At 42.2% G+C, this 24,273-nt stretch overlaps 2 protein-coding genes across 2 annotated transcripts in view; both read right to left on the minus strand.

Moving 5' to 3' along the window:
* Positions 1-1,128: 1,128 nt before the first annotated feature.
* ccnl1a (cyclin L1a) lies at positions 1,129-11,196 on the minus strand. Its single transcript, XM_044355191.1, has 10 exons — positions 10,865-11,196; positions 10,570-10,644; positions 9,770-9,879; positions 7,704-7,824; positions 7,398-7,462; positions 4,909-5,008; positions 3,563-3,667; positions 3,155-3,408; positions 2,937-3,035; positions 1,129-2,843 (listed from the first exon to the last, which is right to left on the minus strand). Exons 1-10 carry the CDS (start codon positions 11,102-11,104, stop codon positions 2,372-2,374), a joined length of 1,641 nt encoding a protein of 546 aa, XP_044211126.1. The 5' UTR covers positions 11,105-11,196; the 3' UTR covers positions 1,129-2,371.
* Positions 11,197-15,048: 3,852 nt separating this feature from the next.
* The window catches only part of lekr1 (leucine, glutamate and lysine rich 1), an 81,511-nt gene continuing 72,286 nt past the window's right edge, over positions 15,049-24,273 (minus strand). Inside the window, exons 11-12 of the mRNA XM_044353209.1 lie at positions 23,492-23,716; positions 15,049-16,954 (exon numbers count right to left, since the gene is read on the minus strand). Of these exons, the coding sequence (XP_044209144.1) occupies positions 16,502-16,954; positions 23,492-23,716 (678 nt within the window). The 3' untranslated portion in view covers positions 15,049-16,501. The remainder of the gene's footprint in view (positions 16,955-23,491; positions 23,717-24,273) is intronic.

A 24,273-nucleotide genomic window follows, 5' to 3' on the forward strand; every position in this document is an offset into this window, starting at 1 on the left:
TTTATCTGAAGCTTATATGAGGCTTCAGCAGTCTGAGTTAGTCATATCCAGTGGATATCTGCCACGTTTTCGGTCTTTGTAGCATCAAATTCCCTCTTTGTGTTTCCTCAGACAGTGCTTTCCTGTTGAGCTGCAGTGGAAGTGGAGTGACAAAAAGAGGGACTTTGGAACTAAAAAGACTAACGTTGAAAGATATCGACTTGATTTGACTCATTCGGATGGCTGAAGCTTCATACTAGCTTCAGATAAACTGTTGAATACATTTTTGCACAGGACTGTGGATTCTGGCCCCCATGCATTATGAAGGGATCTTCTAACGGCCAGTATGAACAGGAGGAATGATTAAGGCAAGAAAAACCTATATATCGATGTTCATTTGGGCTCCTGACTGTTGTTTTAAAGACAGTTTTAAGATTGTGAACCTGTCCTTTACATTGTTTAAGGGTTATTTTGATGAATTTTACCCTGTTGTGTAAATGTGATTCATCCCCTTCCGTTCTATCTTTTGATTATATATAGACAGTCAACTCCAAACATGGACGTCTGCCGGAAAACATGAGAACTTACATTAGTAAGGCCAGCAGCACCCTCTAGCGGCCATATTTCATATTAAAAACATTATACTGCTTCCCCATCCAGCTGCACTACAGCAAATTTCTAAACATAAATTACACCACAGTTAATTCTACTAGATTTCTAGTAATTATAAACTTTGCAGTAAAGACAGGCACTTCCTGTGACATTGTTTATACACTCACATCTGTGTGAGCAGGTTGATTAACTGCACAAGGGTCTTACACTGCGTATATCACCTTGACTCTGATGACTTTCTCTTTACAGGAGCAACCAGGATCTTGAAATAAGGGTCATGTATCTCCCTTTGTGATAATAATAGATTCATTTCATTACAAAAGGCGTGAATTAGAAAAAAAGTAACAATCGCCCACTTCAGCGGCATAACTCATTTATTATTGAATAAAAATTGGACATGAACACGTGCAGACTAAAAACCAGTGTAACAAATTGACAACCCTAAAATATTTTGAAATCAAGTTTGCATCCCCTGATGTAAAAAAAAAAAGAAAGGAAAAACAGTCTATAATCAATTTGCTCTTTTGAAACTGTACAAAACACAGCTTAAGCAACAAATATATGTCAAAAGAAAAATAAAAGGAAACAAAAACCACTCGCCTGCCAGTCCCTTGATGTGCAAACATAATGATCGTTCCTGAATGATCGTTTTTATTTTACATTTATTCATTCAATCCTTCCACTGAGCAGTTCGCTTTTATAAATCAAAGCGTTCACATTGTGTCAGTGGGCATCAATCCGTCTTTACACTGTAAATAAGTTTCTTCCCCCCCCAGAAGTCCAGAACTTTACATGTAAAATCAAGAACATAAGGGTAGGCTAAAGGGATGTAGGTGTGTAGGGCGGGGCATCAAGGAATAAAAAATAAACAAAATCCTATAAGTGGAGGAGAAAGTGACAGGTCTGGGACTGATGTCGCACTGTGTGAGTTAGAGGAGCCCTCGACCACTGATTACGCGTGATGAGGTGGGTGAAAAAAGGCTCAACACTAGCTGCAGCATGCGGATGTTAACTGCTACAGCCAGGGTTCCTCAGATGCAAACCTTCAATCTACAAAAACACATCGCCAGCCAAATATCAGCTACGCGTGTGCTGTTACAGAGTAGAGTCAAAGCAATGAATTTTTGATCACCAAGACAACTGTGCATGCAGAAGCTACACTATGTGTAGGTTTCAGGCAATTTCAACACTTTTTCCATTAATGCTTCCAATGTCAAGCCTTAATTTTTTTTTTTTTTCCATAGGGACAAACATTACTTTTGCTAAATGCTTTGTTTTGTGACTAGGGCCAAAAAAATTTAAAGTTGAAGAGAATTAACATTCCTGTAAATTAAATAGTTTTAATAGTCAGAAGGATGCATTTGAGAAACCCAACTGTGTTGCTATATGGCTGGCAATACACCCTAAATGAAATCCTAGCTGGCATGTTCTCTCAGACAGCTGCAGTGCACCAAATTTATCTACATTATTGTTCACCAACTCCTACAACATTTCAGCAATGCCACCTGACTGGTTTGCAGGCAGCAGATATTTGGTTTACTTTGATATTAGTTGTAGACCGTTTACATTTTAAGACGTTGATAATGTGTCTATTACTGTGACTCCAGCTGGCATGGACGCCATTAAATGAAAAGACCAGGAATCACACTGATCACCACCGTTGTTTTCTGATAGTGAACCGTATTCAACATTCGGAGAACATGCCAGATTCGATTTTGTTTGGAGTATACTGAAAACACTTCTGCGACTATCAGCTCCAGAGCTAGTCTGTTGGTGTGTCTCAGCGCCGGTGACGACTATGTCCTGAGTGCCCACTACTGCTGTGGTGTTTGCTTTTGTGGCTACGCTCTCTCTCTCTGTCCCTGTCGTAAGACCGAGACCTCTCCCTGTCCCTCCTGTCTCCTCGGTGACTGCCTCCTCGCTCGTGTTTGTGTTTCTTTGAAGAGAGGTCGAAGGAGCTGCGGTCTCTGTCCCTCTCCCGCTCTCTGTCCCGGTCCCTATCCACTTTGACCGGAGTGCGGGACCTCGACCGAGAGCGCGAACGCTTCCTCTTGTGGCCAGATCCTCCACCTCCACTGTTGCTGTGGCGGTTGCTGGGCTTGGAGTCGCTGTTGCTGTGGTGGCTGGTCTTAGACTTGAGGTGGGGAAGGAGGGGCGAAGGTGGATGTCGCCGAGGTGATGGGCTGCGACTGTGAGAGCGAGAACGTGAGCGAGAACTGTAGGTCCCTGAGCAACTGCGTCTGCTGTTGTAACTGTGGAAAAAGAAGAAAAATGAAGATGAGTTTAGCAAAATTACCTCTTAACACAGCCAACTAAGAAATGTCTGAACATGGAAGTGAGCTTACTGTCTGCGAGGGGAACGGGATCTAGACCGCGAACGTGTTCTTGAACGAGATCGACTTCCACTTCTACTGTTCCTCCCAATCTTCACCTCTTTCCTCAACCTGATAGGAAAAAAGGATTGAGAGTATGAACATTTTAGAAACAAAAAGAAAAGTATTAAGGAAAACGAGAATGACAATCATTAAATTGTCCTCACAATAAAATAGTGTTTGCTTCTTACCCGTTATGTGGACTCTTGGTGACCTGAGTCCGGTTGTCTGGCTCCTTCTTGATTTGTTTGAGGGTCTGGGGGTTAGGGGACTTCTCCTCCACCTTGACCACATTTGGGGATGAAGGTTTGGATGCAGGCGAGAAGCCACCCAGTGTGGACAGTGCAGGGGTACCATCAGGGTTCAGGCCTTTAGCCTTCAGCTTAGCCTCCGCTAAAAACACCTTCCTCCTCTCCACCTCCTTCTCAAGCTGGTCATAGTTAGGCTGAGGAAGAAAAAGCAGTCAGCTCACCCACAGACTACACAGAGTATAGTAAAACTGTATAATATGGTATAAATAAGTAATATGGAATGAACAAAAACTAGCATTGGTGATGGAACTGAGCCACTGAAATTGGGGGGGAGGTGTTGAGTGTTACCTTCTTCCTGGTGTAGAGTCTAAGGGTGGTGATGCAGATGTCTTTAATCTCATCTTCACTGGCTCCAAACAGCAGGTACCAGTGAGGTCTGGAGGGCAGGGGTATCTGGGAAATCATAAAAGTCAAGACTTTTAGGTGCTGTACTGCAGAGCTTTAGATGTTTTAATTTGATATTCGGTGTTTAAAAAAAAAAAAAAAAAAAAAGACCATGAAGTATATGCACCGATCAGACAGAACACTAAAACCACTGACAAAGTGAATATCACTGATTATGTCGTTACAATGGCACCTGTCAAGGGGTGGGATATATTATACAGCAAGTGAACAGTCAGTTCTTGGAGTTGATGTGCTGGAAGAAGGAAAAATGGGCAAAACCAAGTATCTAAGTGACTATGACATGGGCCAAATTGTGATGGCAAGACGACTGGGTCAGGGCATCTCCAAAACAGCAGGTCTTGTAAGGTCTTCCCGGTATGCAGTGGTCAGTAACGTCTAAAAGTTACAGAAAGACAATTGGTGAACCAGCAACAGGGTCATGGGTGCCCAAAGCTCACTGATGTGTGTGGGGAGGGAAGGTTAGCCCGTCTGGTCCAAGCCAACAGTGCCTACTGAAAAGGTTAATGTTGGCTATGAAAGACAGGTGTCAGAACACACGGTCCATCACAGCTTGCTGCGTAGCCACAGACAGGACAGACTGCCCATGCTGAACCCTACATACCACCAAAAGCACCTACAATGGGTATGTGAGCATCAGAACTAGGCCATGGAGCAATGCGAGAAGGTGGCCTGGTGTGATGAAACACGTTCTTAGATCATGTGGACGGCCGTGTGTGTCGTTTACCTGGGGAAGAGATGGCACCAGGATGCACAATGGGAAGAAGGCAAGTTGGTGGAGGCAGTGCGATATTCTGATCGATGTTCTGCTGAAACCTTGGGTCCTGGCATTCATGTGGATGTTACTTTGACTAACCACCTACTTCAACCTTGTTGCAGATGAAGTACACCCCTTCATGGCAACAGCATAACCTGATGGCAGTGGCTTCTTTCAGCAGGATAATGCCCCCTGCCACACTATAAAAATTCTTCAGGAATGGTTTGAGGAACATTGCAAAGAGTTCAAGGTGTTGCCTTGGCCTCTAAATTCTCTAGATCTCAATCCGATCGAGCATCTGTGGGATGTGCTGGAAAAACAAGTCCCATCCATGGAGGTCCCAAGGGGACCTACACAATATTAGGCAGGTGGTTTTAATGTTGTGGCTGATCGGTGTACACCCCATCATCTCCATCTCAAAACAGGGCAAAAGCACATGAAACCTTAAGTTAGAAAAAGAAGCATTTCCTCTCACCTGCAGAGCTCGGGCAGCGAGGTATATGCAGGCACAGGCGATAGTCTCAGCTTGGAACCTCACAAACACGTTTGTCCTCAGAGTGTCATTCATGTAGTTCCTTTAAAGACAAAAACACAAACGAAAACATAGCATCTTCTCTACACAAAGCCACCTCTCACCCTGATCCACACCTTTTAAGTCATTTCACAGCTCTAAGTATGAATTATTACTGCAGGTCAATAACCTGCAACATTTAGCAACTATAGTACTCACTCCTTATCAGGGCTTTATATTTTTTCCATTTTCTGATAAAGACTAAAAACATTTGTGGATGATTACTTCTACACTTAACTGTGATTGGTCACTGATATACTGGAGATTATGTTACCATTTGCTGGATTTGACCATTTGAGGCACTGAAGAAATTTTAAATTTAACTTTAGCCCTGATAGCTACACAGACTACAACTATACATTTTTCAGTTACACAGTGCTGAAGTGAGATATGCATTTTGGTGTCAAGTTTAACTTTGTCCATTCTCTCTGGGGCATCCATGGGAGTGCTGTATGTCACAGGTCAAGCATGAAGACACAAATGGGAAATATAATCTACTGAAGGCCTGCCAAGACCATCTTACCATAATACAATCAGGAAGTCACTATATTAAGACTAATAATGATTGAGACAATGACACATGCCTTACAAAGTGGGGAACATGCAGGCATACAGATGTACAAAATTCATCTAGAATGCAGTTGCCACTTTCAGATTGTTAGATCTGAGGGAACAGGGAGGCGCAGCATGTATGGTGGCATGCACAACAGATAGTTTGTCAGTGGCAGGTTGATGTAAGCACATGATGCAACACTTCCCACTTAATATATGCCTTCCAGCCTTGCATTTAAACAGACCCCCATAAGACCACTGATTCTATTTGTCTGCTAGCCCATTCCACTATGCAGCATTGTAAGATTTATCTAAAGGACATTAGGTGGCAAGCTTTGCCTTACTACTTAAGCCAAGTGCACTACAACACAGATTATGTGTCAGTGGGTCGTCTAGGACAATGGATAAATTAGATTAGCCATTGGGAGAGCATTAGCAAAGTCAGAATGACCAGGATGTGACTCAGACAAGTACAGGGTGATGTGAGCATCTATGTCCTTAGGAGACATAGAAGTCATAAAGACAAAAAAAACATGTGAACAGAAACACGATGGTAAAACCCCCTGACTAACTAACCTGACACCCATCAAAAACTACAACCAGGCAAACATACAAAAAAAAGAAAAAAAAAAAATCACAGCAGTTTCCTCTCTCCAATGGCAACACTTTCCATATGGATACACTCTATGTATCAATTTCCACTCACTCAACTAATTATTTCTAATCGCTTGACTCGAGATTAAGTGCAGATAACTGTTGAAAACCTGCCAAACAGGGATTACTTCCAGTCTAACCTGCCTTCGACAAACAACCTATCCTGCACTTTGGCAGGTCAGTGTCAAACTGTAAAGCCAACGCTACTATAGATAACACATGGCCGTTGGATTCTGACTGCTGCGTGGGCGAGACAGGTCCTTGGAGGCAAAACCTGAGAACTGGATCAGCCTGTAAGACAGACACATGTCTGGACACCACGTCAGTTGGGGACAGGACATAGTATACTACTGTAACTTTTTAAAAAATAAGGCAGGTTAACTGGTCAAAAACGTTATTCTGTTCTGGCAAAGTTTACTTCAATGCTAGATGCAAGTAAACTAGCAAAAAGTCAGAATATAAATACATCTACTTGGCAAAAATAGGTATTACAATTGAAACCTTGGTAGCAAGACCAAAAAATACAAATCCTTTTGGACACCCAAGAGAAAACAAGACGATGTTGGCTGTTGGGAAAGGCCCGCCCGCCCCCTTCAGTGAATCTTGGCATTGGGATTGGCTGTCTGGAGAGGGGCAGCCAGCCAATAGGGGGAGCTTCCTGAGGTCATGTGGTTGAAGGAGGCAGAGTTCAGAGGTTCTTTATGTGACTTACCAGCATGGACTACCCTTTAATCAAAGAGTAGAGAGAAAGGACAAAGTTAAACCAAGTTCCCTGGGCACCGCAAACCAAAAAGACTTTACAACAAAGCCATGTAAGGGCAGACAAGAGAGTGAGACACGTAACAGGTTTGCAATAATACAAATTGCTCCATCAGAAAAAGAGGTGGAAGGGTTAAAATGGAGTGAGGGAATGTCGCAGTCAGACCTGGGCAAAATAGTTGTTGAATGCCTTTCAAAGTTGTGCTTAAAAACACAAGGGGCACTACATCACTTATCTGACAGGTGTTGTTTCCACATATGGATCTGTTCCAAGTTCCTAGCAGATTAATCAAGTGCTCTTCAGGTAATTCAACCATTTGAAACTAGTTCAACTTTATCTTTAGCCCAGGTCTGGTGGCACTTCTTGCAGATATGACACAGGTTGCTGCTGTGGGGGATGGTCAGTGGAACACGAGGAAGAAACTTACCAGGCCGTCTGGACCAGTGTTTGGTTCTTTTCACATTCCAGGACTTGAAGGTACATGACGATAATCTGGAATGATAAAATGGTTGCATGTTACAAAACACACAAATGACTCCAGGTGTGCCATTGTTCAAGCTGAAGCCTGTTCTGAGAAGTGAGAATAGCGGAAGTGAGAGATGCCTGTTCTGAGAACTGAGAAAAGCGGCTTCCTGTGTTGTTGTATCTGCACAGAGGAGCAAACCTGCAGCTACACTGCACTACAGAGTCGAAGCATAAATGCTTAGTAATAAAAACTTCAACATAAACTCACCTTGTGGGGATGCTTGACATGCACACAGAAGCCCAGCTCCTTCAGGACCCGCCGTTCCGCTTTGATGACTTGGTTTTTGGTGTTAATGTAGTTCTGATCAAGTATCAATGAACTTGGAGTCCTATTTTATAAAGGAATCAAAATAAAATAATGTTTCCCCCCTTGCGAAATGAAAGTAAAAAAACAAAACAAAAAACAAACAAAAACAAAGTGCCCTTCTGATTTCTTGTACTCTTTTCTTTTTTCCCGTTTCAACCAACTCAAAGCAACAGGTTTAACTGTTAACATGCCTGACAGTCTGCTGGGGTTTGTGGACTCCTGTGGTTCCAGTGGAAGCTTATGGGATCTGCAGACAGCCCTCAACCTCAATCACCCTGTATCACAGCTTTCACAGAAATAAACTCGTTCGTTGACCACATCACTGCTTCAACATGCAGACGCTATTCTACAGCCTTCAATCAAACCTGAACTACAAACTCAAATGGCATGCAAAGCTTTTACAAGGAGCCATCTAAGATCAATCTGACTTATTACAATGTCAAGGTCAGAATACAAAACACACTAGTTGTGTACAGCGAGTACGCTGAAACAAATACAAGCAGAACAGTTAACCAAATGACAACTACTTCTACCTCAACAGCAAATGCTACAAAACAAACCCACAAAACATTGTGTTTCAACAGAGTGGGAGATCATTTAACTTGCCACTGTTATAAAAATCTAGCAATTGTATTTATGTAACAAATATCCAAAACCCATCAGGGTGGAATCATGATAATATTGATACAATTTGGGTTAGATAAATTTTGATTCATAAGCCTCTTCACAGGCTGTGTCAGACTCTGCTACCACTATACGTTTTCTGTGATGTACTACCTACATCACATCTGAAACAAAACCCTGACTGACATCCTTCAAACACTTGTAAGTAGTAAACAGCATTTAACCATTTAAGAATCAACAACAATCAAATTAAAGATTCAAATCTAGTAATTTGATGTTCCAAATTAAATAAAGTAAAAAGATGAATATTGTCATGCTACAAACCACATGCACAGAAGAAACTTCCAGGATCAACATGACCCACATCTAAAATATTGACTTACTGCAAGTGCATTAAGATTGTTGGTACGTTTACTTTAAAGCCGAGTCAAACAAACTACACATAATGCCAAACTATCGAGGCTATGGTGCATGCACTGACCCTAAACAAGACATACAAAGTAACTGCTTAACCTACAAGAATCCAATCATTCTACCGCCAACGAACAAGGTGATATTTCTATAAAAGCCATGAATAGCAGTTGGTGAATGGAGTTTTGCTTTTGAAGCACAAACAAAATATATGGTGAGGAGCAGTCAGAGAAGAAAACTACATTACCCAATGGTCCGCAGATTGACGGACAGATACCCAAAGCTTAAGATTGAACCACAGGAGTCCTCAAGGTGCCCCAGGGGCCAAGGACCTTCGGCCAACCTGTCATCCCCGATCCCAGTGCCCCGCGGTGGCTCAGACCACGGGCGTCTCCCACAGGAAGGGGGTGGGGTGGGCCTGGGGGAGGAGAGAGACCCCCTCGCATCATGGTTGTCATGCCGACTGCTTCATCTTACGTACCATTCCACATCACCCAGGCTTTGGTAAATGTAGCTGGTCGCTGTTAGTTGGTTGCAAGGGAAAAAAGAAGCCAAGTTAATGCCAAGGTCTACAGTACTGACATGAACAGATTTCTATGAAGACAAAGGCACACGCAAACAACGCAGTTGTGCCTTGTCTTTCAATGCACTCCAGTTTTTAAAGTGCGTTTGTTGAGAATTCAATTTCAGTGTAATGTCAAACTTAGATGTTATATGTAGACATTGACACTTCTGAAACTACCAGTGTAGAGGAAACTGAAAAGTTTTAAAATGGTTTAGAGTACATGGATAAACAGAAGAGCACTTTCACAGCAAAAACAGATCAACATCATACAACATTGGATAAAGAAACAAATGCAATGCAACATGTTCCACGTAACAAAAAACATTATTTCCATAGAGAGAAGACTGGATTCAATGTTGATGCTTACTTTTTGCCTCTGATCTGTCTCAGGTGGTGGAACACATTGATGACGTCTCGTATTCGTCGTGGGGCTTCTTCAATCTTGGATGCCAAGTTGATACAAGCCATAGCAACAATCTGGAAAGAAGGAAATCAAAGCAAAAAGTTGGAAGGAAGAGTTCCATGCCTAAGACATGCAACCAGCGGTAATGTGACCACAAAGTTGGTCTGTATGACGAAACGTGCAAGAGAACAGACATTTGTTAACTGTCAGCAGATTTCGTAATATTTTCCCTATTTATACTATGGTAGGTATTAATTAACTTGATATTAGGATTATGAGAATTAGTCCCTTTGTGGGGACAACTGTAAATATATTGTCAAGACAGCTTTATAAATCACACTGAACTCACGATTTTATCATAAATGTGTTTGTATACAACATACTAAGTTGCATGTACCGTTATTAAGGATGAATTAGTTTACTGTATATGATTTCGCCTTTGTTTCTTTTACGTTATTACCTCATTGTTGGTTGCTGTAACATTATAAACTTTACTTTCGGTTTAATAAAGTATCTATCTAATATCTTAAATCTGGCGGAAAGTTTGAAGACTGGCTGGTGAATATACAACTAGAGGAAAATACATGTGTCGATCCAGCGTTATGTCTGAACTTTTGAGTTTCGTATTGTTTCGCACTGATCTTCACATTGTCCCTTCATTGTCTTAGAGCAGTTCAAAAAGACAACGTATCGACAACATGGCTGCCGCGAACGTAACCATGACGTTAAGCTAGCCAGCAACACATTAACTTCAATGGACTTACCTCAAAGCTGTGCTTCACAAAGGACTTGGAGTAGAAAAACCGATGAAAAAGCACCTGCCCCGTTGCCATTGCCACCTGTCGAGAAAAACACAGGACACAATGTTTAAACTCTTGTATAATCTAGCCTGTCCTTACACAATGGGCCGCCGCCATTTTAGCTCCACCACGCCAACATGAGCAAACTGCTAACAAGCAGGCCGCAACGTGTTGAGGACTACAAAAACATAACAGCTTGTTGCTCAGTGTCCATTCACCACACAAATATGTTTAACATTAGGTACTCAAGAAGATTTACCTGCGGTAGCCGGAGAAGAATACCCGCCGACTGAATCAATTCACACCCAAGGATGCGAAGGTCGGTCTCCGTGCTCAGGTCGAGGCCATCCAGCATCGACGGCGTCGGAGAGAGCCTTTCCTCTGGTATGAGAGAGTTATCGATCGTGAGGTACACCTCCGAGTAAACTTTGTCACCAATAAGGATGCCATCGTTGTTTGTGGACGCGTTGGAAGATACAGATAGGGGACCCGCGGCCATCTTCGCCCGAACAACAGCAGTTTCTCAGCTCAGCCTCGACAGAGCGACGGCGGAGCAGGATGAACTGACACAGCGCGTGACGTCACTGCCCTGTTGACTCTCAGACGTTAGTGCACATCCGCGCTGCTAAAATAGTCCAGCAATGTTGAATTATTGAGCAAAAGCATACATACATTTCCCCAAAAGCGTTCACAAACTGTGTTCACTATGAAACATGTATTAAAGCTGGCCCTCTTTCATCAAGTAATCACCATTCACCCTTTCTTTATTTTGTTCATATATTTCACATGTCTACATTACAACTCACTATGAGCTAGTTATTTAAGCACTAAACAATTGTACAGATATTTAACGAAACAATTGATCTAATATACAATGTAATATTGTTTCCACCGCTTACACTCATTACTGTAAATATGACCGGATGCTACCTTCAAGATCTCCACGTGAGCTATGTTTTTCCAAAATCAATCGTTTTGGATCATAAATGATAACAAACCGACCGACTAACAAAAACAAAAGTTGGCTCATTTTTGTCCATTATCATAATAAACCCCCATGTATGTGTCATTGCATCGACACGGCAAACAGCAGAAAATGTAGCCTATATGACTACTATGACTACTCATGTCTCACTTAGCTTAGTCTCCTAACACTAGTCGATGTTATTACACGGTAGTAATGTTTTACCATAGGTTATAACATTTTTGCTGTTGTTTTTGCTTTGTTGATTGAAGTTCACATAACTTCCCCTCGGAAATAGGCTACAAATCATATAAACGTTCTCGGAATCGCGTTGTTAAAACTTCCGACATCACCCGAATGCAGCACGAAGCGAGTCACCACCAACGGTTTCAGTGACGTAGGTTACTGGAAAGTCCGGACCTCTCGCCATTACCTCTGGAACATATCCATCCGCCCCTCACAAAAAAAGGAGGAACAGAAGAAATGATTGCGGAAATTATCAGATGTTAGTAAGAAATAGGCGTTGTACGCCCAACTTACTCAAAATATACGTTTCGTAATACAAGTCAACCAATGAAATATACAACTATCGTGTTAGGGAGGGGTGGGTTAAGTGTTCTAGGATACAGTACGAACTGTATTTTAAGACTGTGCGAAGTACAGGTCGTCAAAGAAGGTGCAGCTCCACATGCTTAATTAGTTCAAACATTGTGCTCACTCACTGTTCAGCCCTCAGGATTTTTATAGCCTGAGGCCTTGCAGTAACGCCAAATGGACAGCAGAGAGAACTAGAGACCCACCAGATGTTTCTACCAAGAAAAGCTCCCTGGGGGTAAAGAGAGCTAGTGTTGTGAGGACTCATAACACTGACCTTGGACCTTGTTTGGCTACAGTTTTACTGTCAACAACTGATTTATGGGCCTAAGCTGCTGTAGTGTGTGTTTGTTTTTGTGAATGGTGTGTCTATATACACACACATATTTTTTTGCTGGATTACTGTCTTTGTTAGTTGCAACACTTACCAGCTGCGCAAAGCTGGTAAGTGTCCTGCACGCCAGTTTGTTTTCAGTCATTTGAGTTATTTCACATTTATTAGGGTATTTGCAACAGGAAAGCAGAATATCGACTGAGATGGAGCTCACATTATTACCTAATCTTGAGGCCCTGCCTTGTAGAAGAAGGGGCCTCTGTCAAATGTTTTAAGGCCTCAAATAATTTAGTTTATAAGTGGTTCCCAAAAATGAGTAAAATGAAGCACTTTTTACTTGTCACAGCATGTAATCTCAGATTGTTTTATTTGAATAATTGTTAAAGGTTAAACAATCCAATATTTCATAAAAAAACTTTTTTTTTTTTACTCTTTTGTAGCCTATCCCATTAATTATCTTGTGACCCCTACAATACATCTTGTGACCAAGTGGACAGATCCTCAACCACTGTTTTAATTTTGTGCTCACATGGTGCATATTCCTAAATAACAGTAATCAAATTACCACAAATTAAATGACACACAGGAAACGGTGCCAGGTATTTTACCAGCTCAAAAGTTCTACTTCTTTTCTGGGTCTGCAGGCAAAAATAGTGAAGTTGTAGTCTGCTGTGTACTTGATGGGAACCTGCAGGTGACAGGGCACACACGCAACATCTGAAGCTATTGTGAGCTATAGCCACAATCAAAAACATGGCATAAGGGCGTACTTTCATAACCTGTTTGAGGCTATATGTATGGCACGTAAAGGACAGACAAATATCCGCACGAACACACACGTTTACCTACCTCAGTTTTACTGATACACCACATGAGGTGGCAGACTGAGGTCTCATTGTCCCTGTCATTAACCAACACCTACAACCAGCACCTCCGCCCCCGCACTTACGCAGTTACCACGACGACAAGAATACTGAGCATTCTTTCTCTGGTTGCCTGGGTGACACTAATTATAGGGTGTGGGAGGGCTCACGGGACGGCAGAATACCGGAACGACCATAACGACGCAGGAGAGAGGCGTTCAGGGACGCCCAGTGACGAACAAGGGCTTAGTTATACACTCCCTGCAGTGTGTGTGTGTGTGTGTTTATGAGCAACTTGCACAGATTCCCCAGGGACACGTGTGCATGCCTGCCCTGCTATGATAATTACTACGAGGAAGAGATCACACTCTGAGTGCGTGTGCGTGGCATGTGTGCATGTGAGTGTTTGTTAAGGGGAGATTAAATTTGAATGTTAAAGAGGGATCAAAACGTCATTCATATCAACGTAATAGGGCTTTATGCTTCGTGCCCTCTTACGCACATATCAAGATGTAGGACGGCTTTCAAGGAGTTGTATCCATTCAGGCGAGATCTCTCTCTCACACACACACATGCCCTGGGGCTCTTTCTCAAACAAACACACACACACACACACAAACCAGGAAGGACACCAGGTCAAGGGCTACAAAGCAAGGGCACAAGCAAAGGAAAAAGCCCCAGTAAAAGAGCAGAGGGCAATAGAAAAGAGAGATGACTGGATCAACAATAAAGTGAAGGCACAGATAGCGAAGGAGAGGCTGAGGGGGAATTGCTTTTTAGCAACAGGACGAGAGAGGTTGAATACCAAAAGAAGGCCAAAGAGATTAAAAGAATATTGACACAGAGACAGATTTAAGTCTGTGCGCCAAAGATAAAGAGAGAGCGTGTGTTTGTGTTTTGAGCGAGGCAGAAAATGTTTGCGGTCAGAGCAGAGAGTGTGTTGAAGACTGAGTGTGTGTGTGTGTTGTGGGAGAAAGAAGGAACAGGGATGTGTGTGTGTGTTAATGCCTCTGTGATGGACATAGAAAGAGGTGATCTCTTCAAATACGCAGCACACGTGCATGTCACGGTCAAAGGAAGTATAATGTGGATAAAAGGAAAGGTCAAAAGTCAGAAGTGAATATGCAGGGAGAATGTGAGCAGTTGTCAAAAGGTCAGCATGTGCCTGGAATAAAGCAGAGTATCAAACCTAAATAGCTTTTTCGGTAGCGACTGAAACGTGTGTGTTGCACCGAGTATCTTAGTTTGCATTAAATGTCTGATCTTATTGACTTCTTTCATCAGATAGTTCAAATCAAAATTTGGCCAGTTGACAATTTAATCTGCACTCAAGGTCCACTTACTGTTTTTTTTTTGTTTTTTTTTTGCTGTTTACATGATTAAAAATCAGCCGCCAAGCTCAACCTTTAAGCCAACAAGGACAAGAAAAAAAAGACTCCATCTGCAAATGAAGATTATGTGATGCAGTCAAAAGCTCAGGAACCAGTGAGTTAGTGGACCTTGAGTTTAAAATTGTTTTATTAACTGCTGTTTCCAAGATCAAGTCACCTCACACTATATTAAAAGTACTGAAAAAAATCAAACAATACGCAGCCCTGCACTGAAAGATTTCTTAATCTGCCACACGTACATTGAGATGATAACCATACAATCGATGTCCTTCAGCTGCGTTACGTAATGACAAAAAGTGAGAAACGTCGGTGTTGGGACAGAAACAATCACTCACCGGAGACACGTACGCGTGGCAACGTCTCATGCGATGAGTAAACACACACAAGGCCACACACAATCACACACTCAAACACAGGAAGGCAACAAGAAGTCAGCTGCAAAGTACAAAATGAATTTGCCACGTTATTCACATCAAGGGAGAGTGTATTGTTTGTTATAAAGGGGCACTTTAAAAAAAAACCCGAGTGAAGTCACCTCAGTCAAAAATAACACATTTCTAAAATAACCGTAACTTTATTAGGTAATCATATTAAAAATCTTAATTTCTTTATTGGGAATCTGTGATCGTCAACTTGAGGAAAAAACATGAACCAGTTCGTTGAGTGCAGTAAGGAAATGTTCCATTTAATCCTTTGACAAAAACAGAGGAGGTAGAAAATGAAGTTTTAATGGCACATGATGTTCATTGTTCAGTATTTCAGAACGTCCTCTCCGCACGGACTGAGCAGATAAACCATATGTGTGTGTTCTGGCAAACAGAGGAAACACTGGCAGGACAAAATCATTATCATGCCACCTTTCTGAGTGAACGACATGCACGTGCGCAGCATCTCGCAGATGGACTGGGAGAGCGGGGCACGGGGAAGTCACACCGAAAAGCTTTCCATGTGTGGCAGTAAGCAGGGAAATTAGTTACGTGCCACACACACACACACACACACACTTCACGCATTTCTCCCATTATGCCAATTCATCCCAAATGTAGAGGGAGAGGAAGGGAGAGAGAGGGAGGGAGGGATGGAAAGACCTTGCACGGAGTGAATGATGTCAATAACACACAAAGCCTGAGGGGAGAGGGTTGGGTAATTGGTGTGTGTGTGTGTGTGTGTGTGTGTGTGTGTGTGTGTGTGTGTGTATCTGGGGGTGCTTGCCTTACAGTTTCTTTTGTGTTTGCCTGCCTTTTGTTTGTGTCCACGGGTGGCAAGGGACACGCTGTCATGCTCCTTCAGCCCTGCCCTTGTGACACACTGTGTGTTTGCGTGTATCTGTGTGTGTGTGTGTGTGTGTGTGTGTAGATACTATGTGCGTGCGTGGGTGTTTGTCTGTGAAATCCTGTGCGTGCCAGTGAGACTTCGTGAGTCGGGTTGTGAGAAAACAAGTGCATGTCTGTCGGAGAGTGTGTGTCCTGGGAGTTTGCTGGTGTACGAACAGGACTCAGCAGTCGTGTTTTGCGCATTAGGTGTGTGCTAGTGTGTACATATGTCTGTGTGTGTCTTTTAAAGTCAGGAAACTGGTGTGTGAGGCAAAGTAAAAGGTGTGTATTATTACATTTTAGGGGAATATTAAAAATACTATTAAAATGATAGTATTAACATAAAATACTATTTCAAAACAGCATTAAAATATGTTTTATTTTGGAAAGTGCAACAACTGTTTCATAAAAATACCGTCCTTCATTCAGATTGCTTTTTAAAGTGTCTCCTTCATCCCAATCACTAAATTGACCTTCTGTTTGACTTCACTCATTGTGCTGCCTGCTTTCAGCCTGGGCAGCGTCCCCTCTCGCCTTTTCTCACCTCCTAACACCCCACTGCCATTCCAGGACTCCAAACTCCTCCCTGCTCCTCCTCCATCTGCGCCCCGGCCTCTGTCTTTATCTGTGCAGGCAGGGGAAGGTCGGAGTGTGTTCGGGGAGGTTGAGGAGCGAGTGAGGGGTACCCGGGCTTGACTACTATGCAGATGGAAATGCTTGTTCCCCGGGGGTGTGTGTCTCTCCGGGGGTTGTGCGGGGGATTTGGAGGAGCCTTGATGAGACGCTGGGGATCGCAGCCCGTGGAGCTCCTGCTGAGCTTGAGACAGAGCTGCAGTCAGCTCCTCCCTCTCCTCACACTCCCTTCTTACTGTCTCTTGGAGTAACGCCACCTGGAGGGCAGCAGGAGAGAAAAAAGAGAAATGTTGGTTATTTCCAGTTAGTGAAATAGTTCAACATTTTGGGAAATAAACCAATTCACTTTCTTTCAGAGAGTGTAAAGAATTAAGTATAGACCTGGACCTGTTTAGTTTAGCATTGAAAATGGCTTTTCAACACCTCTAGATCTGCCTTATTTACATGACGTATCTCACTTGCTTGACCTGTACATAAAGAGATACTGTATGTAAAAGCTTTTTGGTTTTAGGGTGTTGTTATGAATCTGAATAATGTCCTGATAAAACTACTGGCTGGCCACAGTTACTGTGTACAGCGTCCCGAAGTCTTGTAGTCACAATGAAGATGACAGGTTTAGTGCTATAGTTACAGTACAGAGACAAAAAACACAACTTGTGCTCCCAAAATGTATCTGGCAACTCTTATCATAGCCAGAGACACTGCACACTACCCCTAAAATATCAAACTGTCATTTTTAAATTTCTGTTAATGTCAATTCTAAAAAAACTGACTGAAGACTAAAAGTAAGGATAAAATAATTTAAAGGTACCCTGCAGAGTTTTCTCATGAACCAGTAGTTTCTGTTTACATGTGGTATTTCTGACCAAAATGCATTGTGTGTATCTTTGAGGTCCAACAAATGTGTTTGTTCCTCATAAAACATTTTTCAAACCTGCATTGTTTACATCCATGTTTACTAGCTAGCACTTGTAGAAACATAGCGCCATAGCTCTACTAGTGGTCAAAAACTACACAGAGCTCCTTTAAGATAGACTTTCATTGTGGTGAAGGAGAGAGTGCAAGACTGAGGGAGTAAACAGAGTATGGTTTGAGACAGAGATGAAAAAGATAAAAGACAGTGAGGTGAATGACATGCAAAAACAAAACAGAGAAATGCAAAACAGAAAAGTGTTGCTTCAGCAGTTTCAGCAGAGCAGTTTGGTCAGGATGCAGAAGAAAAATGTGGTCGTTCTGAGCCACTTGATAACACTGAGAAAGCAGCACAGTCAAAGAGTTTCGGTCAGCGAGACCCACACAGGCAAGCTACCCTAACACAGTCACAGCGATCTTGTATTAATAGCCCTTACAGCACAGTATTATGCACTAAAAAAAAACACACCAAAAACCACATAGACATAGAGTGTGCAATACAAACAACTGCACAGAGACATATCATATAGACACACTAAACTAAAGACACAAAAAGATGTACATAAACTGTCCATACAGATGAAAAATATACAAATACAGAACAAGTGCTTTCTTTCTTCCATAATCACAAAACAGACTGAATTGGAGCGTGGGAGAACAGTTGGTGCCGGGAGGTCAACATGTGATACATTAAATTGTCTACAGAGAGATAAAGCCTCTCTCACTGAATCAAGTCTGATTAACACAAACTACAGCTCTCGTTACGTGACAGTCTGGCAGAAATAGAAAAGCTGCTCACTTTACATCCCGAGCACAAGTTTGAGGAAAAGAACTTCATAGCTTTCTCATGACTTTACATTCATTTAAACACTGCTCTCTGGCTCATTTAATCACAAACATGTGCCATTTGAATGGTTTCCATTATTATGACTATCTGCTGTATGATAACAAGACACATCCTAACATGGTCTGGTGACAAACTTCTGGAATTAAATTTAACAAATACTTAAAGGAAGATTCAGTCTGCACGGACTCTTAATGACATTTTACACCACACAAATTGTTAGAGGGCTGCTGTGGCTCAGGAGGTAGAGTGGGTCGTCCACTAATGGGCAAGATACTGAACCCCAAATTGCTCTCGATGGTTGCGCCAGCACCTTGCAAGGTAGCTTGCCGCCATCAGTGTGTGAACGTTTGTGTGAATGGGTGAGTGGGCAGCAGAAACATTGTGAATTGCTTTGGATAAAAGTGCTATATAAATGCAGCCATTTACCATTTATGTAAGACACTGGCTCTCATATTTGGCTCATATGTTCCTTCAAAGCAAAACAAAAAAAAAAATGCAGCAATGGTGGGATGTACAGATTTCACAGCAGCTTTCATAATAAATTGGATCATATTTTACATGCATCACGTTTAGAAACAAGATGCTTCAAAAGAAACATTTTCTCTTTTGAGTTCATTTTCAAACAAGCTAGTCATCAAGTGAAATTCTAACCATTTTCAGTTTGAGTAGAAAATGTTAAGTTTCCATTACATACTTGTCAGGGCTAACAGCAACGTGATCCACTTCTGTTGCCATTGCTCTGTATTGTTCATCATGTCATAAATCACACTTTCAGAACTGTGTCAAATGTTACATCGAGTCCTTTTGCTTTAGTCAGCTGAAATGACCAGATAGGCGAAACAAAAGTCAAAAGCAGTAAAAACTGTGTTCTCCTGACTCAGCTGATTAATCAAAGGATGGGACATGATCTTGAGCTTTTAATAATATGACTACACAGTCCATTATTTTCACCAGTAATTCGGTCCTGGTCTGATATCTGACACTGTGTGAACAGCTCCTCCATGCTGGCATGCAGAATGATTACAGGATAAGGGATGAGCCAAAACATACAGTGTGTTTCTATAGAGGGAGTTCTGTGTGTGTTTGTGAAGGTGAAATATGTCTCTCTACTGCCAGGTGCTACAACATCGTACACTGTGATATCTGTCTGTCTCTCTGTCAGTCAGTGTGTGTACATATATCTCATGGGGTCCTCTGCACGTCAACATCTAGTCCCTCACTGTCGGAGAAATCCCCAGAGATGGAGAACATACAGTACATATTTGTGTACTCTGCGCTTTTTTTGCGTATGATTTACTTTATATGAGTGTGTAATTGTCAACATATGTGCATGTGTTAATGGGTGCTTATAAGCCACAAGATCTATGTTCCATGTGCAGTGAGTCACGCCTTGTGCCATTGTATGTAATTATTATGAGAGTGTGTGTCAGTTTGCACACATTTCCTTTATGTGTGTGTATATGCAAGACTTGGAGTGTGAGTCTCCTTCCTGCCTGTTTATGCAGGCATGTGTTAGATCCTGCATCTGTGTGTGTGTGTGTGTGTGTGTGCGTGTGGGGCTCCTAGTGAGAGCAGGATTACAGGGCTATTAGATGGAAGTCACACGCAGACCCACAGAGCCCCTGCTTTTAATCTAACACTGTAAACCACATTCCACTTGTAACACACACACACACATGTGCAAAAAACGCAGTCAAATGCCTGAAATCAGCACATACTGTATGTAGAGATGCTTATAGGCTTGCATTAAGAGGGACTTTGTGTACTCAAATCCTCACACATGCACACAAACCATATAACATACAGATATACACTAGTGTTTGACCTTGAGAGTGTTGTGTGTGTTCAGTGTGTTGTGCGACCTCAGTGCTGTCAGTGGGAGGTTAAAGGTCAGGTGTCTTTTCCCCCAGACAGAGTGACCTTTTCCTCTTGTCCTGGTCCATCTGTAGCAAAAGCCAGAAAGGGAGGGGGGAGGGAGACAGAGTGAGACAAGAGGAGACGGGGAGAGGGGGGGGGGGGGGACAGAGACAACACAAAGAAAGACTTTGGGTGGGGCAGACGGAAAAACAAAGAAAAGCAGTGAGAGAGGAGAGAGATTCGGACTGAGAGGGGTGGTGGTGGGGCACAATCAGAGTGTGTTTGGGTGTGAATGTGTAGTAAGTAATGCTTTACTAATTTCCAACTACATCTCTGTACTGCATCAGTATATAATGACATGCTTGGATAGGATTATATAACTTTTTTGGAAAGGTTATGCTGTTGCTTAAGAGATACAGAGTGAAAGTTAAAAAAATTACCACAATACTATTTCTTCACAATTTCTTAAAGACATTAAGCTACAATTCATAATTACGACATTATAGGGCTGTAACATAGAACTTGTTGCTTGAGGTGTCCTGTGAGATACAAAATTTGTGGACAAGTATAGAAAAATTGGCAAATGTGTCCTTTAAACACTGTGTACATAAGTATTATTCTATTTTTGTTCAGTTCAGTTGTTGTCATGTTGACCTGCTAATATCAGCACAAAGTAAGAACATTTTCTCTTTTTGCATTATTTAAACTTGCGTTATTAGATTTTTCTTATTCAGTCTTATAATGACTCTTTATCACAAGAGACTGATTATTATTTTGTTGTCTTGAAAACGGACTGGGTGAAGGGTCACTGTTATGCTTCAGCACTTGATGATGAAAATGGCTGAAGGTTGCAACAGTATCTTGGCAACAAGAGCGATATCACAAGGTCATGATCAAAACCTGATTATCTCTCACCAGCACACACACGCACATGCACACACACGCGAGCGTACACACACACACACACACAATAAAACTTCTATAAAGAAAAGGATGATAAAAGCTTGGGTTTGAATTAGATAAGAACTGAGAGAGATCGTTAGAGACAGAACTGAAGAACAGAGTCAGAAGGCTAGGAATACAGATAAAGAAAGAAAGAAAGAAAGAACAAAGGTCATCTAAAAAGATTAGACTGTTTTAAAACCACGAGCAGAGCACAGCAAAAAGAAGAAGAAAAAAAACATTTGGCCCCTTTAAAATAGATGAGAAAGAGCAGAAAGGAAGGGGTGGAGGGGGAAGGAGCTGCTGTGCTGAAGATCCATGAATGACATAAAAGAGCATGTCAGCTGTGAAATTGGCATCAGGGCACCTTGAACTGGCTGAACTTATCTGGACAAGCACTCTGAGAGGGAGGCGGTTAAAGAGACAGTGGACGGACAAAAGGGGGGGGGGGCTGTTGGAGGGCTGTCGGACTGCAGCAGTACAAAGCTGGATGAGAGAGGAAGAGGAGAAAATGGGACGGGGGGTGATGAATGTATGATGAGAGGAGGCTAGGAGAGTGGTAACACTGACTTGACTTATCAGTGTCACCACTTTCCTCTAGACTTGGGATGGATGAAGATTGTTGATATGGGAGGGAAGAAGGAAACAAAGTTCAATTCAATTCAGTCTTCATTAAGGACACAGATTATTAGGGATTCCACAGAAAAAAAGTTGTTTTAATCATAATATAATATAATATCACACTTTTTCACATTACTGTACAAGGCCTCATCTCCAATCTTCCAATTTGATTGGTGAGTTTTCTGTGACATTGGTTTACTTGTTTATATATGAACAATCCAAAGGCTTCAACTTTAAAACTGAAATTACTAAAAAGAAACCCTGACCAGCCTGCAAAAAAAGCATGTGGCCCAAAGTGGACAGCATAGCATGCTAACATAGTCACAATAACAATGCCCAAACCCTGATTTTAGTATGATGTGTTTACCATGTTAACCATCTTCAGTGTGTTAGCATGCTAACATTTGCCGATCATCACTTAACACAGAGTACAGCTGAAGATGATGGGACTGTTGGATCTGTTAGTATTTGGATTTAAACCAAAGCTTTGGACAAATTACAGTTTTGACCTGATGATGATGCTGGAAGAAAAGTCAGGAGATCATCAAAGTAATTACAATTCACCTTGAGGGGAAAATTAATGTCTGTACCAACTTTATGGCGGCCCATCCAATAGTTTTTGAGACATTTCTTTTGGAGCCATAAATGTCATACTCAAGGTGAGATAACCAAAGTCATGGGGATATGTTGTCTGGGCACCATGAATGACTGTGCAAAATTTGGTGCCAATCCATCCAATAGCATTTTTTAGTCTGGACCAAAGTGGTGAGCCGATCGACCGTTCCTAGTGCCATGCCGCTAGCGTGGCTAAAACAGGTAATGGGTAAAAAAAACAATCTAGGAGAACTGAGAATTAAAAGCATATGAAAGTTGAGCTTGAGGGCAGAAAGGGAAACGTATCCTGAAAATGAGGTGTTATTGCTGTAGCTCGGTCAGACCGCTGACATGTGTCGTGACTGAAGCTTCAGACTGCTCCCCTCGAGACAGGCGCCCGCAAACAAACACATACAGACAAAGAGATACACACACAACGTCTAGAACAGTCACTCTTCCTCGTCACTTTAGGACGCTTTTCCTTGTTCTTATTCATAAAATGTGTTTCCTCACTTTTTCCTACATTCACTCCCCGTCTCGCTTTCTTTTACACGCACACACACTGCTGCCTTCATTCCCTCCCTTCAGGCCCTTCATCTGTACGCCCCATCCTGCTTCCCTCTTTTTTTTTTCACTTATTATTTCACAATTTAATTCAGCTCCATTCGGATGGTGCTGAGACAGAAATCCATCACTGCGCACTCTGCTGCCAAAGCAAATATGAACTCTGTCTGTCTCCGTCTCTCTCCCTCTCCATCTTAAACTCTATCACTCTCTTCCCGTGCTGTGACCGCACTCACACAAACACCCGCTTGCTAAATTTAATCCAGTTCGGTTTAAATAGCGTTGGCACAGAAACACACCAGGACATACGTTATAAAGCAAATGCAAATCTTTCTTTGTGCTCACATGCGCAGTGTCACCTTTTCTGTCTTTCTTATTGTTGTGAGGACATTTGAACACACACACACACACACACGCACACACGCACACACACACGCACACACACACGCACACACACCTCTTCTTCTAGTTTAGCATTCCTCTCAGTCATCTGCTGTAGTTCAGCTTTAGCTTGGCTCAGCTGTAGTGCCTCCTGCTGTTGGGAGCGCAGCAGGTCCTGGTGTATCTCCTCCTCTCTCCTCCTCCTCTCCTTGTCTAGTGTCCTCCTCTCTTCCTCCCTGCGCCTCCTCTCCTCCAGCTGCTCCTCTTGCAGCGCTCGTACCTCCCACTCTCTCTCCTCAAGCTGGACAGAAGAAAAAAAAAATCATTTCATTCTGACTATTAAACTAGGCCTTATGTCAAAAACTATACAACAGATATAAACAACAAAGGAATTGGACTGTTTTGGATTTGCTCTTTGTGGTTTTGTTTATTAGTCATGCAAATGCTTTCAAACCTTCAGTTTTTACGATGACTCAGATTGGTTGCAAAGATTACACGGAAATTAAGATAACATGTATGTAACCTCATGCTCTACAGGAGGTGGGTGGGAGGTGAACTTGCAGTAACAGAAACAGTGGGAGCTAAAGGGGTTGAACTATTCTCTATTTTACTACACCATGGAAATTCAGTAACTGTCACAACCTGTCAGTCTATTTAAACTCCCCCCGGTGTTGGTTGTTACTCATTTTGTAAGCCAGTGTACTGTGGGTGGATCTGTATTTTAGGGTGTGTGGTAATATGCCTGTTCACCTAATGTATCACTGTTTTCTGTAGTTTCACCCTCACTGTCTGGATTTGAAGTCTGACAGTCTTTCTTCCTCTTTATCCTGCCGTCTTTACACAAAGACTACTAACCAC

The sequence above is a fragment of the Thunnus albacares genome, chromosome 6 (genome assembly GCF_914725855.1).
Source record: "Thunnus albacares chromosome 6, fThuAlb1.1, whole genome shotgun sequence".
NCBI lineage: Eukaryota > Metazoa > Chordata > Actinopteri > Scombriformes > Scombridae > Thunnus > Thunnus albacares.

Coding starts and splice junctions, on each gene's coding strand:
- ccnl1a (XM_044355191.1), bottom strand. CDS start 11,104: ATGGCCGCGGGTCCCCTATCTGTATCTTCCAACGCGTCCACAAACAAC. Junction 9,880..10,569: donor TTGTGAAGCACAGCTTTGAG/GTAAGTCCATTG, acceptor CCTTCTTTCCAG/ATTGTTGCTATGGCTTGTAT. Junction 2,844..2,936: donor TCCCGTTCCCCTCGCAGACA/GTAAGCTCACTT, acceptor CTTTTTCCACAG/TTACAACAGCAGACGCAGTT.